The 15,526-nt window shown below is 36.6% G+C and overlaps 1 protein-coding gene across 2 annotated transcripts in view; it reads right to left on the reverse strand.

Moving 5' to 3' along the window:
- LRRC7 (leucine rich repeat containing 7) overlaps positions 1-15,526 on the reverse strand; it is a 493,673-nt gene that overhangs the window by 46,211 nt on the left and 431,936 nt on the right. For both annotated transcript variants that reach the window (XM_067005975.1, XM_067005982.1), the window contains exon 23: positions 8,376-8,597. In XM_067005975.1, the coding sequence (XP_066862076.1) occupies positions 8,376-8,597 (222 nt within the window). The remainder of the gene's footprint in view (positions 1-8,375; positions 8,598-15,526) is intronic.

The following is a 15,526-nucleotide window of genomic DNA, read 5'->3' on the forward strand; positions in this document are numbered from 1 at the left end:
AACTGTATCAATAAATCTGTTAAAATCAGCAACAACAACATGATCAGCGAGAAAATGGCTAAGGAGAGAGTAGAAGGAGAGGAGGCAGGGTCCAGGTCTGTAGGGACTTCATGCCATAGTGAGGATTTATAAGGGTTCAGAAATTTCCAAGCCACTAGGGATTTTTAAGCAGAAGACTGACATGATCTGATTCATGTTTTAAAGAGATCACTCTGGCAGTGGAAAACAGACTGGAGAGAAGCAGCCAGCAAAAGAGAAAACAATTAGGGAGCCACTGAAGTAGTTAGGAGTGAGGTGATGGCTGATAAGGTGGTAGCAGTGAAGGTGATGAAAAGTGGTGAATTCAGAATATATTTTAATGGAATTGCTGTGTCTTGTACGTGGGCTGTGAGAAAGGGTAGTCAAGGATCTTTGGCCATAGCAACAAGATGAATAGAAGAGCCATTAACTGAAATGGGGAAATCTAGAAGAGAAGCAGGTTTGGTAGGGGCAGGGCCGGGAAACAAGAGTTCCTTTTGACTATGCTAAGTTTAAGAAATTCATTGGACATCCAGGTTGAGATATCAACAAGAGGGTAATTGAATATAAACATCTGGAGTACAGGGGAGAGGCCAGAGCTGGAGATATATAAATCTTGGACTCATCCATCCTGGATGTGAATGAAATCATATAGGTGTGAGTATGGATACAAAAGAGAAGGGGGTCAAGGTTTGAGCACTGGATCCCTCTATCATTTAAAGGTCAGGAACAGAAAAGGAGCCAATAAAGAAATCTTGAAAGAATGGCTAGTGTGGAAAGAGGGAAAGCAGTAGAATGGTGATAGCCAAGTGAAGAAAATTTAAAGAAAGAGTTCAGTCAAGGCACTTGCTGAGAGATCAAATGAGATGATGATGGAGATTTGATTATGGGACTTGACAGAAGTAGAGAGAATGCTTCATGGTACTGAAATTCAACTGGAAATCAAATTTGCTGCTACTTTTACTTTTAGTTCCTGGTCTTATAGGTTATTATATAACAGTGCTTGTACAATAAAGAGTGTTATGCAATTATAAGGTATTATAATTTTTGTTGTGATTTACACTATGTGTATTGCACAGCCATACAAAATCTACATAAAACTTCTCTGCATTCCCAAAATTTCTAATGAGACTGTGTCATAGACTAAAAAAGATAATAATTACAAAAATATATAAATGTTAATATTAAAAATATTTTTTGATCCTTCTATTTTCATATCTTTTTCTGTTGTGTATCAGAGATGCAAGTCCAACTAAAAGTGCTAATTAAATTTTTTGAAGAAACATACTAATAGATTGATGAGTAAAATCCTTTGAGTAGCATTTTCTAGATCTTTCAGAAAAAAATAGCCAACTCTGTGTGTATCTAGAAAGTAGAAACTCAAGTGTTTTTTAGTCTGGAAATGCATTTTAAAGGTTATTCACTTCATTTCCTTCATTTTAAACTTGAGGAAACCAGGAAGATCATACATATATTTAGTGGAACATTGAAAGAGGCCTTCTGATTCTTACTGTAGTGTTTACTGAATCCTACTATTTGACTGCACATAATTCAGAAAGTCAATTTGTAGAATTTGTGGTGTTGAGTTAGACATTATTTGTGTCAAAGTATGAATTTAGAGTTGCAGTATTACTTTGGTTACTGGAGAATAAAATTCTATGGGGAAAATATGCATAAATAGCAGTACTTTAAATAGAGCAGGATGAGGCATGGGATGTCCCTGAAATCATCTGAGTAAATAATATACATTAAAACCATCTTAATATCTATTTTCTAATCATCTTTATTAAATTATTGCCTTTTAATTTTAAAATTCATAATTAAAACCCCCAAATATTTCCAAGTGTTTCTTCTTACATCAAACACTCAGGATAATGTATTTTTCTTCATTTGGTTCCGAGTGAACCTCACCTGGAACCTCACCTGGATGAGGTGAGATTAGATGAAGCCTCACGTGGAACCCTTGTGAGCCCTTCAGGCAACTCATCAGAGCATCTAAAGAGATGTCTTAAATCATGTCTTAGCCAAAAGCTTCATGTACTTACATATTATTAAGTATCAAAATGATTTCTTCCAGGGTACACTATAGCATCTCCTTCAAGGAGGGTTTCAGAGTTTTGTTTTTATTTCCCCTTGAATATGATGGATGTGAGCTACTTTGTATAACTCACAAGGCTTATTCTAATGTAATTCTAATGTAATGTTACAAGTTCTCTTTTAGGCACAAACTTTAGTTCAAATGTATACTCAGAGGAACTGGCAGGAAACAGCTGTGGAGCTCAGGTGCTCCTGATATGTTAGGTTCATTAGCGGGTATGTCCTCTTGTCTGGGGCAGACATGGAGTTGAGGGTGCACTTTTCTATGTTTATTCTTCCAGTGTGGGCTTACTCTTGACCTCTATGTTTGGCTATAGTGCAGCAGGCTGTAGCATATTATGTGGTAGACTCATGAAATTGGATTTTAATTCTAGCTCGACTTCTCTGAATCTTAGATTTTTAGTCAATAAAACAGGAACTGCTCTATCCACCACAACATTATTGGTTAGATTAAATCAGTTAATATATGAAAGGATTTTGAGACATTTGAAGCATCATGCTGATGTTTTTCCTTCCTAATTCTGCTTTGGGGTCTATATGTTCCACATATACAGAAATGCGTTGCCTTGGATTATACATTTGCAGAACAGAAAAACGAAGTTTATGTTAGTTTCTTTAAAAACTATTCAAGAAGTTATGGATGACTTATGTATACTTCTAAATAGTGTTAATAACAATATGTTATTCAGCTGGCAAATTGCTGAATTATAGAATATCTTGATAACAGTTCTCAGCCTTGGCTGCACAATAGAATCATCTGGGGAGTTTCAAAAATTCCCATTACCCAGCTCATATCCAGGCTAATGAAATCAGTTTCTTTGGGGATGAGGCCAGGGCATGAGTGTTTTTCAAAGCTCCTGAGCAACCTCCATTGGGCATGATGGAAGTTCCTCAAAAAACTAAAATAGAGCTACCATATGATCCAGCAATTCGACTCCTGGGTATATATACAGAAAAAAAATGAAAACACTAATTTGAAAAGATATATGCACCCCAATGTTCATAGAAACACTGTTTACAATATCCAAGACATGGAAATAACCCAAGTGCCCATAAAGAGACAAATGGATAAAGAAGACCTAGTATATATACACAATAGAATATTATTCAGCCATTAAAAAGGGTTGGGGGAGGGACAAATTAGGGATATGGGATTAATATATACAAACCATTATGTATAAAATATATAAACAACAAGGATATATTGTATAGCACAAGGAATTATAGCCATTATCTTGTAGTAACTTATAATGGAATATAATCTGCAAAAATACTGAATCATTATGCTGTATACCTAAAACTAATATGATATTGTTAATCAACTATACTTCAATTTAAAAAAAAGCTGAGCAGATTCTAATGTACAACTGAGGTTGAGAACATCTGATATAAAGTATTATTTTATTGTGAAGGGGAGGATAAGCTGAATAGTCACTTGGACTGGGAAACAAAGGGAAGAGCTAAGAGAATGGATATGATGGCTAAGAGTTTTCATTACTTTCTGGCTTTCTTCAGCTCACTGTTTAGTACTCTATTATTCTCTATTATGTTCATCAATAATCAAAATGGTTTATGCATTATAATCCCTTTTCTAAGCAAAATTCCCTGATAATGAACTTCAAGTGACATGCACATGATTTTGTTGTAGATAATTTGTTAAAAAGAATATCCATTATTACACATCAGATTTCTAGTCTACGGAAATTAATACCTTGAATCTGGGTCGCACGTTATGGTTTAAAAATCACTTCCATATATTTTATGCCATTTAATCCTAGAGTTGAAAACAGATGATATTTAACATCTATGAAAAATAGATATGTAAAAGTAAGTGTATTAAATTAGAATTCTTAGATATTTTACCTTGTTTTATTGTGATGGGTAGTTTGAAAGTTGAGATAGTTTCATCATTCAGGTGGAACATCAAAGTTTACTAAGTACTTCTTTATGGCTAAAAAAGGCTAAGTGTGCTGGTTAGGTAAAATATGACATTCATTTAAATTCATTCAATGTCATTAGAGGTAGCATTTATTATGTATGCTCATTGCTATATGGAACTTATTTTAATCAGATTAGATATTCACTTGTTCTTGAGGTCACATTAAGAGATACAGAGGTATACTTTTGCTAATAATAAAACTTTCCATTTGTTGAGTATTTTTGCTTTTCAAAGCATTGAAAGTGTTCATGTGAGTTCCAGTCAGCATACCATCTGTATAAGGCAGGTCTATAACTCTGAATTGTAGCTGAAACATGTTTAACTAATATTATTTGACAGAAGGGGACACTGAGGCCACAGCTAGCATCTGGATCATGTGGTTAATTTAATGGTAAGATTGGTACACAGAACTTGGGTTCTGGGTTAAACAGACCTGGATTAAAATTTCAGCTTGACCAATTATACCTCTCACAAGTAGCTTGACCAATTATACCTCTTACAAATTACTTATTTTCTCTGTGCCTTGGTTTCTTCATTTATAAAAAGGAAATAAGATTATTGTGAGGACTAAATGAAATAGCGTGTATAAGCAGGACCAGTTATGTAATTAGTGGGGCCTGATGCAAAATGAAAATGTGAGGCTCCTTGTTGAATGATTTTTAAGAAATACAAGCTGGTGACAGCAGAGCATTAAACCAAGTGTGGGGCACTTCCAAGTGCAGGACTTTGTGCAGCTGCACAGTTCACACACCATGAAGCCAGGCCTGTGTGTAAGATACATGGTATTTATAGCATAAATACACTATATATAGTATAAGTAGCATAGTAGGCACTCAATGTATGGCAACTGTTGTCTTTTCTTTTCCTACTTTCATTCAGACTCCTCTTCCCTGAATTAAAAAAGTGTAGATTTGTTGTAATCGGTTGTTTTTCACCTGTAGCATTCCAATATGTGATTACTTTTTAAAAGTAAAATCTCCAAGCTTTAGTAGAAATTATTGTGCTTTATCATGCTGCACACAGCATGTTTATTTGCACTATGTTTATTTACTTATTTTTTTAACATCTTTATTGGAGTATAATTGTTTTACAATGTTGTGTTAGTTTCTGAAATATAACAAAGTGAATCAGCTATACGTATACATATGTCCCCATATCGCCTCCCTGTTGCGTCTCCCTCCCACCCTCCCTATCCCACCCCTTTAGGTGGTCACAAAGCACAGAGCTGATCTCCCTGCACTATGCGGCTGCTTCTCACTAGCTATCTGTTTTACATTTGATAGTGTATATATATCAATGCTACTCTCTCACTTCATCCCAGCGTACCCTTCTGTACTATGTTTATGATGTCTCCTTGCACTTAAAAATTATGAATGACTTAGATTTTTTCCATATTGTATTTGACCAAATCTAACATTATTTTTGTAGTAATCATTTAAGAAAACTCAGTTTTCTCTTAATGGCCTTTTTAATGCAACACTAGAAATGCCTTATGAAGATAGAGTATCTTGATTTATATGCCTGAAACCCATATTAGAATTTTCAGTTACCTCCTTGGTCTTTGCACTTCAATCACTATTCTATAATTTTTGTGTGAAACTATACAGTTCTTAAATGTTTTAAATATTTTCCTCCTTTTTTTTTCTTGTTAAATATGGAAAAAGTCTTGCTTTAAAGGGCACACACACATATTAGAGAGGTCTGAGTTTTCAAAAGAAAAATGAGTTAGGAAGGTAAAAAATACATAAAATATTTTTATTATGAGAGTGAATTACATAACCTCCTTCAGCCTCTTTCTGTTTGTTTGTTTGTTTTCTTTCTATCTATAGACTAGGGAGGTTGGACTGATATTCATTAAGTGCCCTCCAGTATTTTAATTCTTAAAATCTTGTATTTCTATTTCTTCTGTTTCCTATTTCTTTACTCTCAGTGCCAGGCTTACTTTGTGTGCGTGTGTGTGCGTGTAGAATTGTATCATTTGACTCTCCCGAAAACTTTCTGAATGTTGTTGGTGGGTGGTAATGTTCTCATTTTATAAGGAGAAAAACAGAACCTCAGGAAAGAGTTAATGACTTGTCCAGATTCACACACTTTCATAAAAGTTGACATGAAACTTGAACTCCAAATGCTGAGACCTAGTCCTAGTATTCTCTTTCCTGAATGCGATAGAGCTAAACAAAGAAGTGGAGAGGTTAGAAAAAGAAAGAGATGAAAGAAAACAGTGTAGTAGTTGTGGTGTGGTGGAAAATGTTTAAGAGCTGGCTGGGGGAAGGGGAGGGCCCTGGTTTGTAGTGTTTGTTCATTTCCCTGGTGTAATTATCCCCACAATTTCAACGTATCAGTGTGGTGTCACTGAAGGTAGAGTTGGGAAGATATGCACACAGTAATGAGCCAGGATGAGTATGCTCCAGCATGCCACTGGTAGTGGATAAGTATTACACTGAATCATGAAAAAGATTTTGAGAAACTGTCTCCAGATTTATAACTCAGGGGAGGGGGGAGCATAGTTTGGGGACTAGTACTATTGGTTTAAATGCTCCTTAGGCTTTCTCGTGCTCACTCCAAAGTTTTCATCTCAGCATTCCAAACCATTTCAGCCTGAAACCAAGGCAGAAAAAACCAGGAATTCAAAAGGAATTACACTTAAGTACTTTCCTTAATATAACCATTGAATGTTTAAGTTTTTATCTCTCAGTTTGAAAGACACCTGACGTTGTTAGAGTTACAAATCAAAACACTTACAATGACTATAAATACATTCTTTGAAAGAATGATATTTTAAGTTTGATAAGCATGTAAACTAAAACTTAGTAATCCTCTCATTAAGTCAAGCTATATAATTTATGTATTTTTTGAGAAATAATGTAAATTTATTTAAATTTAAATTTAGAGTGTTCAGAATAACTGTATGCTAATACTAACCCTACTATTCAAAGTAGGGGAAACAGAGGGCATTGATCTCAGTGGATTTTAAATGTGCTGATTTTGGGAGAAAAAAATTTTATAATAACTTATCTTATTAATTATACCTGTTAACAGGATCATTAAATCAGAGAACTGGATTGAAGTTATGATATTTGTGGGGGAGAGGATATATGAACAATTTTTAACCTAAGATGACTGTGGTAAAGCATAATTTAAAACTTTATTAACTTTTTAGAATCTCTGGAGAATTAAAAACCTCACCTCATTACCTGATTAAAGACAACTGTCTGATTTATTTTACCCTAAATCCAACATTTGGCCTAGATCAAGACAGGATAGGAAGAAGATTATCTTAAAAAACCCTATCTCAGCTTCAAGAAGGGTATTAAGAAACACAGGAGATGTCTAGAGCAGCTGGGATCCAAATAAATGACTCAACAGCATAAAGGAAAAAACTAGAGAATGAAGATAATCTTGTCTGATATGTTTAGAAAATAAAGAAGGTGATACGTGAAGCTTTGAATAAGCAATAATAAAGTGAAACCTTTACAAACCATATTAAGGGGTTAGAGAAGTCAGTGGGAGCTTTGCCTAATTATCTGAAGAATGAAATGAGAGAAATTAATTTTAATTAAATTTAATTAATTTCTCTTATTAATTAATAAAATTAATTTTCTGAGAGTATTAATATCTTGATGTCTTACTTTCTAACCTTAATGTGACTCAACAGATGAGATCTTATTCAGTGTTCTGGCCTTATGAAAAAAAAGCAGAGTCTACAATGGAAAACCAGATCCTAATTTAAATAGGTCAGAGGAGCCGCAATTTTTTTTTTTTTACTACATGGCACTTATCAATAGCTTTTGGAGCATTTCATGAATGTTTCCTTCCTAACTGCTCCTTATCATTTTGTTCATAGCAAAGCTTCATCTCTGTATTACTCAAAAATCAGAAGATAAAACTTTAAAAAAATGTTCCTCCAAATCGAGGGGAATATACAGTTTAGTTTTTACACTGTCAATTTCACCAAAGGCCTTGGTAAATATACCTCATCCATTGAAGCTCTTTGTAACATTCAAAAGCTGTGCTGCAGAGCTAAACTGGAGTTGGGAGTGAGCAGAAAGAGGTGCAGGATAAACCAGAAAAAACTATTCCAATTCATCAATGTTTCTTTATGTGAAATGGGCATTTTACCAACCATCAATTACTATATGTTGTAGTTCTTAACCAATGAAAATAATGATAAAATCCCTACAAAGAGTGCTCTACTCCATTCAACATGGTGACAGCATTAATGTGTCCCAAACTACACTAATGAGGGAAGGTAAACCACAGATTTATAGGATTTTCCCCAAATATTTCCTGAAAATGTATCAATTATAAAAACTCTACTCACCTGCTCTGGATAGCCATCCATACTCCTTTGCCCTTTAGTTTGAATTAAGCACCGTCCAGGCTGAGGTCCCCGGGTGGCCTGTGAAGAGGGGATCTGAATAGGCAATGGTGACTGAAACTGTTGGATGGTCACTTTGTTTATGTTTCCCTCATATGGCTGCTGCTCCCGGCTACGATGTTGAAGGCTCTGGGACCCCATCAAGGTCTGGATGTGGCTGCCTGCCTGTGGAGAAGATAATCTGTCAGAAGATTCGTGGTGTTGAAAGGATGTGATTGAAGTAAAAAAAAAAGTACAGAATACCTCTCCAGTAAGTAAAGTGGCATCATTTGGGCTTTCAGCCATGGCTAGGAAGGATAATGAAAAAACAGTAAGGGTCTGCCTGCTGTGGTTTGTGAAAATGCTAATATCGGAGCAAGGTCACGTTAAATACACTTGTCGTCACCTGATGGCTTGCCAAAGATTATTTTAGCCCCCATTTTAATGAAACAAAGTTCAGTTTGAAAAATCTCAAGAAGAAAAAAAAAGTCACAACTTAAAAAATAAAGTGGAGCTCTATCTGGCATTTCATTTAGAATAATAGCAGGGAGAGAGATGTAATATATGAAACATCAGGGAGAAAATCATAGAAACTACTTTCCAATTCTGCAGCAAAAGAATTGAATTGCATATTTGCCTTTATGCCACACACATGTATAGTAAGCTTGTTCAGGTGAGTATAATCAATACTTATTAATTTTCTGCAATATTACATCTAGAGTATGGTTTTTGCAATCTTTAAGTTCCATTAAAAATTAATCATGTGATAAATTCTTGCGAATATCTGTAGCCTGTAGAGGCACTAGATATGGAAAGGTCTTTAAAGTGAACTCTGCATGCAGATCATCTTCATATGAGCTTTCAGAGAGACTCATCAGTACCTCATTTAAAACAACAATGATCATTTATCAGCCCTTGAGGGTGGTTGCTAGAGGAGAAAGGGCATGATTACTTTGGTCTCCCATCTTTAAATGACTGGTGCCTAATCCTGTTTCTCGTTCATTCTGATTTTCTCACCATTCTAGCATGGGCTCCTTGAGTCATTCTACCTGGTATCTTTTCTGTCAAGCAAGCAGTTCTGTTTGTGAGCTGATAACCTAGAACATGCCATTTAAAAAATTTATTTAGCCATGCCTCGCAGCTTGTGGGGCTCTTAATTCCCCGACCAGGGATCAAACCTGTGCCCCCTGCAATGGAAGGGTGGAGTCCTAACCACTGGACTGCCAGAGAAGTCCCCTAGAACGTGCCTTTTAAAATTCAGTATGGTTTAACACGGAGGTCTAACATGGGAAGTGAATGCTTATCTTTAATACTTTTTTTTTTTTTTTTTTTTTTTGCGGTACGCGGGCCTCTCACTGTTGTGGCCTCTCCCGTTGCGTGGGCTCCGGACGCGCAGACTGAGCGGCCACGGCTCACGGGCCTAGCCGCTCCGAGGCATGTGGGATCTTCCCGGACCGGGGCACGAACCCGTGTGCCCTGCATCGGAAGGCAGACTCTCAACCACTGCGCCACCAGGGAAGCCATATTTAATACTTTTAAACCTATGTTTTAATGCTGTGCTTGGTACTTCACCCATTATTATGGAAGGATCTGAGGAATTACTTCCTGAATTCATTGTCTTTCTTGTTGACCTTTTAAGGGTAGGCAATTTGGAATTTAAAAGTAAATTTCACCTTAGAATTCATTAGTTAGGAAAGTTTGTGAATTTTCCTGACTAATCAAGATTTTTAATTACTATGAAAAAGTCAGATTGGAGGTATAAAGGAAAAATTATTAAACAATTATTCAAGGAAAAGAAGAATTTTAATTATTTTAAAGTTCTTAAAGAAGAGCGACATAAGAGACATAGGAGATGACAGTGATCATGCAAAATCATTTGCAGAGGGAAGGCATATTGTTTGATTCCAAACAAGAGGTAATTTCAGTGAAGAAAATATTCAAAATTATTATTTAGCAATATGCAAGGCAAAGAAAAAATCATTTGATTATATTTTAGATATCCAACTGATTGTCTTACATGTACAACTTTTTACATTCAAAAACAGTAAAGATATTTCAGTCATGAGAAATTGGAGGAAAAGATGCAAAAAAAAAAGTTTCAGGTTATAACAGCACAATAACAAAACAATTATCAATCTAATACTGTCTAATGCAACCAGGGATCAGAAAATTACGACATTGTAAACACAACTAAGATAACCTCATAAAGGGCAAATGTGTATTTCTCTAATGTATCTATTTCCTTCTCAGAAATCTAAATGAAAGATGTCACAACTTTCTCAGCCATTCTAGAAGACTGAACACCCTTCTGGTCGAGTTTTTCCTTGTTGCAAATTCAGTTCTCACCTACCTCCTTGGAATTTCATGTTCTCTTGTTTGGTAGGCAAGGAAAGCTATGATAAACACAGTATCACATTTGGAGCTGCTGTACTTTGAATGAAGTCACTGGCCTGATGAGTTATTTAGTTAGAGAAAATGATTTCCTGGAGTTAGAGGAGTTGGGGGTGTAGGCTGACCAAGGCTGACTGGCTTGGCTACTGAACAAGCAATTGATTTTACATTTATATATGCTTCTCACATCCACTGGTATAATACTCATGGGTCTTCAGTTAGTTCTTGAGCCAATGGGAAAGAGGAAGACTGGTTGTTTAATTGAAAGTGACAGACAAGCAAAGAATTTTTACACCCAGAAAAACTTAGAGAGCTCCAGAACATAACTTTAGTCCCACAATGCATAATCCATTAGAAAATCAATAATTACTGCTTAATAATAATTTCATTGATTAGAATATTCTGGTAATGGTCTATCTAAGGGTAAAATACCATAGATATTATAGAACTATAATAGCCTTTAGACTTATGTTTAATTTTTTCCTTCTGATGGGACAGTTTAAACTTTAATTATGCTTTGATTTGAAACTCTTTGAGTGCAAGCACCACATCTTACTTATCATCTTTAATAAATGGCACAGTAACTGGCACTTAAAAAACAATGGCTATGGGCTTCCCTGGTGGTGCAGTGGTTGAGAATCCGCCTGCCGATGCGGGGGACACGGGTTCGTGCCCTGGTCCGGGAAGATCCCACATGCCACAGAGCGGCTGGGCCCAATGGCTACTATTCAAATACTAGGTGCTAGATAATGTACTAAGACTTACTTTATACATATTGCCTCCTTTAATCCTTACAATAGCATTAAGGGATAATTATTATTAGTTATTATTATTTAATTTTACTTAGGAGGAAACTAAGGCTTGGAGAGGTTAAGTAACTTTCCCCAGTAATTTGCACAACTGGTAAACTGGCCGGAATGGGATTTGAACCAAGGCTGTCTGGCAATCAGAGTTCATGCTCTTAAACACAAAATTACATTGCAACCACCATTCCCCAAAATTGTCTCTCTTCCTACAATAGTTGAACTATGAAATGAAAAGAAACCACAGAAAGGAACAAAAGGATCAGATTGTTAAGGAAGGATATATTAAATTTCTTTAGCAGCTCTTCAATTTGCCAAAGGGCCATTCCTACTTATTGAATTAGGTCTATTATCTATTTTAGACCCTACATATGTGACTTAGAACTTTATACTTGAGCAATTAGGAGGATACTCTGTGTATTTAGTAATCTTTCCATGATTATGAAATAATGACACTCATGTTCACAGATGGCTTGGCAAAGCATAAAGTGGGCATGGAAGGAACATTCTGTAAAATGATTCTGTTCACATCAGTAGCAGTTTTTTCACTCTTTATTGGGGCTACCAGGTGCAATAAATGAGGATGGAGAATGACAGCTATAGAAAGCAAAGAATTAACACTAAATTCTTTGTGAAGGTAAGCAAATATAAATGACACAAGACATCTAAAGGGACAGTTATGGTGTGGAGGGACTGTAAAGAGTAAGTTATTTTGACTGGCACAGAGGCTTAAGAAAGGTAATAAGGATGCTCATGATGAAGTACAAAGGACTGATGAAAATGTAGGAAATATTGAGACTGGATTTGTTCAGATAGAGGGTTAGCTATGAGATCACTGACTCATACTGAAGGAGAATTTGAACATGAAGGTTTCTATAAAGGCTGAGGTACACATTTTGAATGATAAAAAGAAATAGAGGAGATTTGACATTTGTTTTGAACTTTCAATGGGAGGTTGGGTAAAATAACATGTATTTGAGAATAGTGATGGAATCTGATGTTTTCAAGTTGACCCAAAACCATACTGTCAAGGTTTATGGGGAAAACTTCAATATCCATAGGCCCCAAGGAAATACTTATATCAAAGCCACAGAAAAGAAATGTGATTTGATACCAAATGGCACTGTTCATACGCAATTCATCTCACAGCTCATCAGGCTTATTATGTGGAAATTTGAAGTGCTTGGGAGGTTTTGTATGGTATAAAATAAATGACTTTTTCACTACAACAAAGTTTTGGTTCACACTATTTTCTTAGAAAAGACTGTTAGACTGAGAAGTGTATTACTCAATTTGGTTATCAGTTTTACTACCCATCTTGGCTCTTGGACCACTTGTGGTGCTCCCAAAAATCAAACACAGCCTCAAAGGATGACAATTTATGCCACTGAGAATATTCAAATGGGTACAATTCATTCTCTAAAATTAAGTTCAAAAGAGTTCTAAAGATGTTTGGGGTCAGCGTCAACAACACAGAATTACATACAAAGGATAATTAAGCAACTGATTTCAAGGAAACATCAGCACTCATTTAAATGAGTCAGTTTCAGTAATTTTGTAAAACAACAACAAAACAGTCCTATCACTTTCTATCTGCACCATGTACTCTGCAGTGTTTCTCCTTCCTTTGTTTTTTTAACATGCACTTTAGATTTTAGAAATCGAGACAGTAGGATTTCTGCTTCCGGTATATGGAGTAGATATACCGTTCCCTATTCCCTCCATTAAGAACAACGAAAAACTCTAGACATTGTACATAAACAAATATAGGAACTCTGGGAAGTAGACTGAAGAAGCTAAGGACCAAGTAACGAAATGGTGGTAAATTTCTCAGGTTTTATTTTTGTGTCATATATCCCGGACTAGGAGCTGAAAAAATGGGCATCCCCTAAAATGCCAACCAATGCGGATAAGAAAAGCCCCAACAAAAGCCTACTCTCTCTAGCCAAAGAACCAGGAAAAAGGGGCATCTTAGCAAGACAGAAAACTTTTAGATTGCTCTACTACAGCCAAACAACATGGAAAGAACTGTGGTCCCATCCCAACAATGCCAGCAAAGGCCAAGTGGGAAGCTGATACTTCTACCCTTATAAGCATTTAACAAGGCACAACACTCCTGCTGGGGTAGTGTCAGAGAAGGCCAAGTAAGGTGTCACTGAATTTGTCCCCACTGGCCAGTTGTAAGCCACTCCTCACCCAAAGGTGTCAATGGAGACCACACAAGGAGCATGAACTTATACTCTGACCCAGCAGTAATGAGGGACTCCTCTACCTTCCCATTAGGGTGGTTAGAGGAGGTCTTAGTAGAGAGTCAGGATTTTCTCCATCACCCAATTGCAATGAGGCTACTCCCACTGGGGTATCAGTGGGGCCATCTGGGAGCTGGAACTTCAATCCCCACCTAGCAATAATGAGGAGACTTTGCCTCAAGTGTCACTGGATGCTAAATGGAAAAATTGGACTTGTACCTCCACTTGGCCCAAATGAGGTGCTCCACCATGTCCCAACTAGAGTGGTGTCAGAGAAGGCCAGCTGCAACAGATGGTTAAATACAATCCAGTGTTTTATAACATAATATGAAAATGTCTAGGTTTTAATCATACCAAGAACCAGGAAGATCTCAAACAATGAAAAAAGACAACCAATAGAGGCCAACATTGAGAAGACAGAAATTAGAATTACCTGACAAAGATTTTTAAGACAACAATTTAAAAAGTGCTTCAATGACCAATTACACACATGCTTGAAAAAAACTAAAAAATAGAAAACTTCTGAAGAAATATAATGTCTTAGTAAAGAAACAGAAGATGTAAAGAAGAAACAAATAGAAATTTTAGAGCTGGAAAATACAATAACTGAAAATCTCTGTGAGTAGACTTAACATCAGAATGTAGAAAACAGAGGAAAGAAACAATAAACTGAAAGATAAGACAGTAGAAATTATCTAATCTGTAATGGGGAGAAAACATTGAAGAAAAAATGAACAGTCTGAGAGACTGTTCAAAAGTTCCAACAGTAATATTAAAAAAGAGGAGGGCTTTCCTGGTGGCGCAGTGGTTGAGAATCTGCCTGCCGATGCAGGGGACACGGGTTCGTGCCCTGGTCCGGGAGGATCCCACATGCCGCGGAGCGGCTGGGCCCGTGAGCCATGGCCGCTGAGCCTACGCGTCCGGAGCCTGTGCTCCGCAACGGGAGAGGTCACAACAGTGAGAGGCCTGCGTACCACAAAAAAAAAAAAAAAAAAAAGAGGAGAAAGAAAGTGGAGATGAAAAATTAAAAGAAGAAATAATGGCTGAAAAATTCTGAAATTTGGCAAATCTTATAGATTTAAGAAGAGAGAATGCCACACAGGGTAAACCCAAAGAAATCCATGCACAAACACATGATAATCAAACTTCTGAAAACTAAAGACAAAGGAGAAATCTTAAAAGCAGCTGGAGAGGGCTTCCCAGGTGGCGCAGTGGTTGAGAATCTGCCTGTCGATGCAGGGGACGCGGGTTCGTGCCCCTGTCTGGGAAGATCCCACATGCCGCGGAGAGGCTGGGCCCGTGAGCCATGGCCGCTGAGCTTGCGCGTCCGGAGCCTGTGCTCCACAACGGGAGAGGCCCGCGTACCACCAAAAAAAAAAAAAAAAAAAAAAAGCAGAAAAATGACCTCTTACCTATAGAGGGAAAAACAATTTGAATGACAGTGGATATCTCATCAAAAACCATGGAGGACAGAAGGAAGTGACACAATATTTTTCAAGTACTGAAGGAAAAGAACTGTCACCCTGACATCCTATACTTGTGAAAATATTCCTCAGTAATCAAAGGGAAATTGAAACATTCTCAGATGAGGGAAAATGAAGAGAATCTGTCACCACTAGACTTATCCTAAAATAATAGCTAAAGGAATTTCTCTAAATCAAAAGAAAATGAT

Source organism: Kogia breviceps, chromosome 1 (assembly GCF_026419965.1).
Source record: "Kogia breviceps isolate mKogBre1 chromosome 1, mKogBre1 haplotype 1, whole genome shotgun sequence".
NCBI classification, from domain to species: Eukaryota; Metazoa; Chordata; class Mammalia; order Artiodactyla; family Physeteridae; genus Kogia; species Kogia breviceps.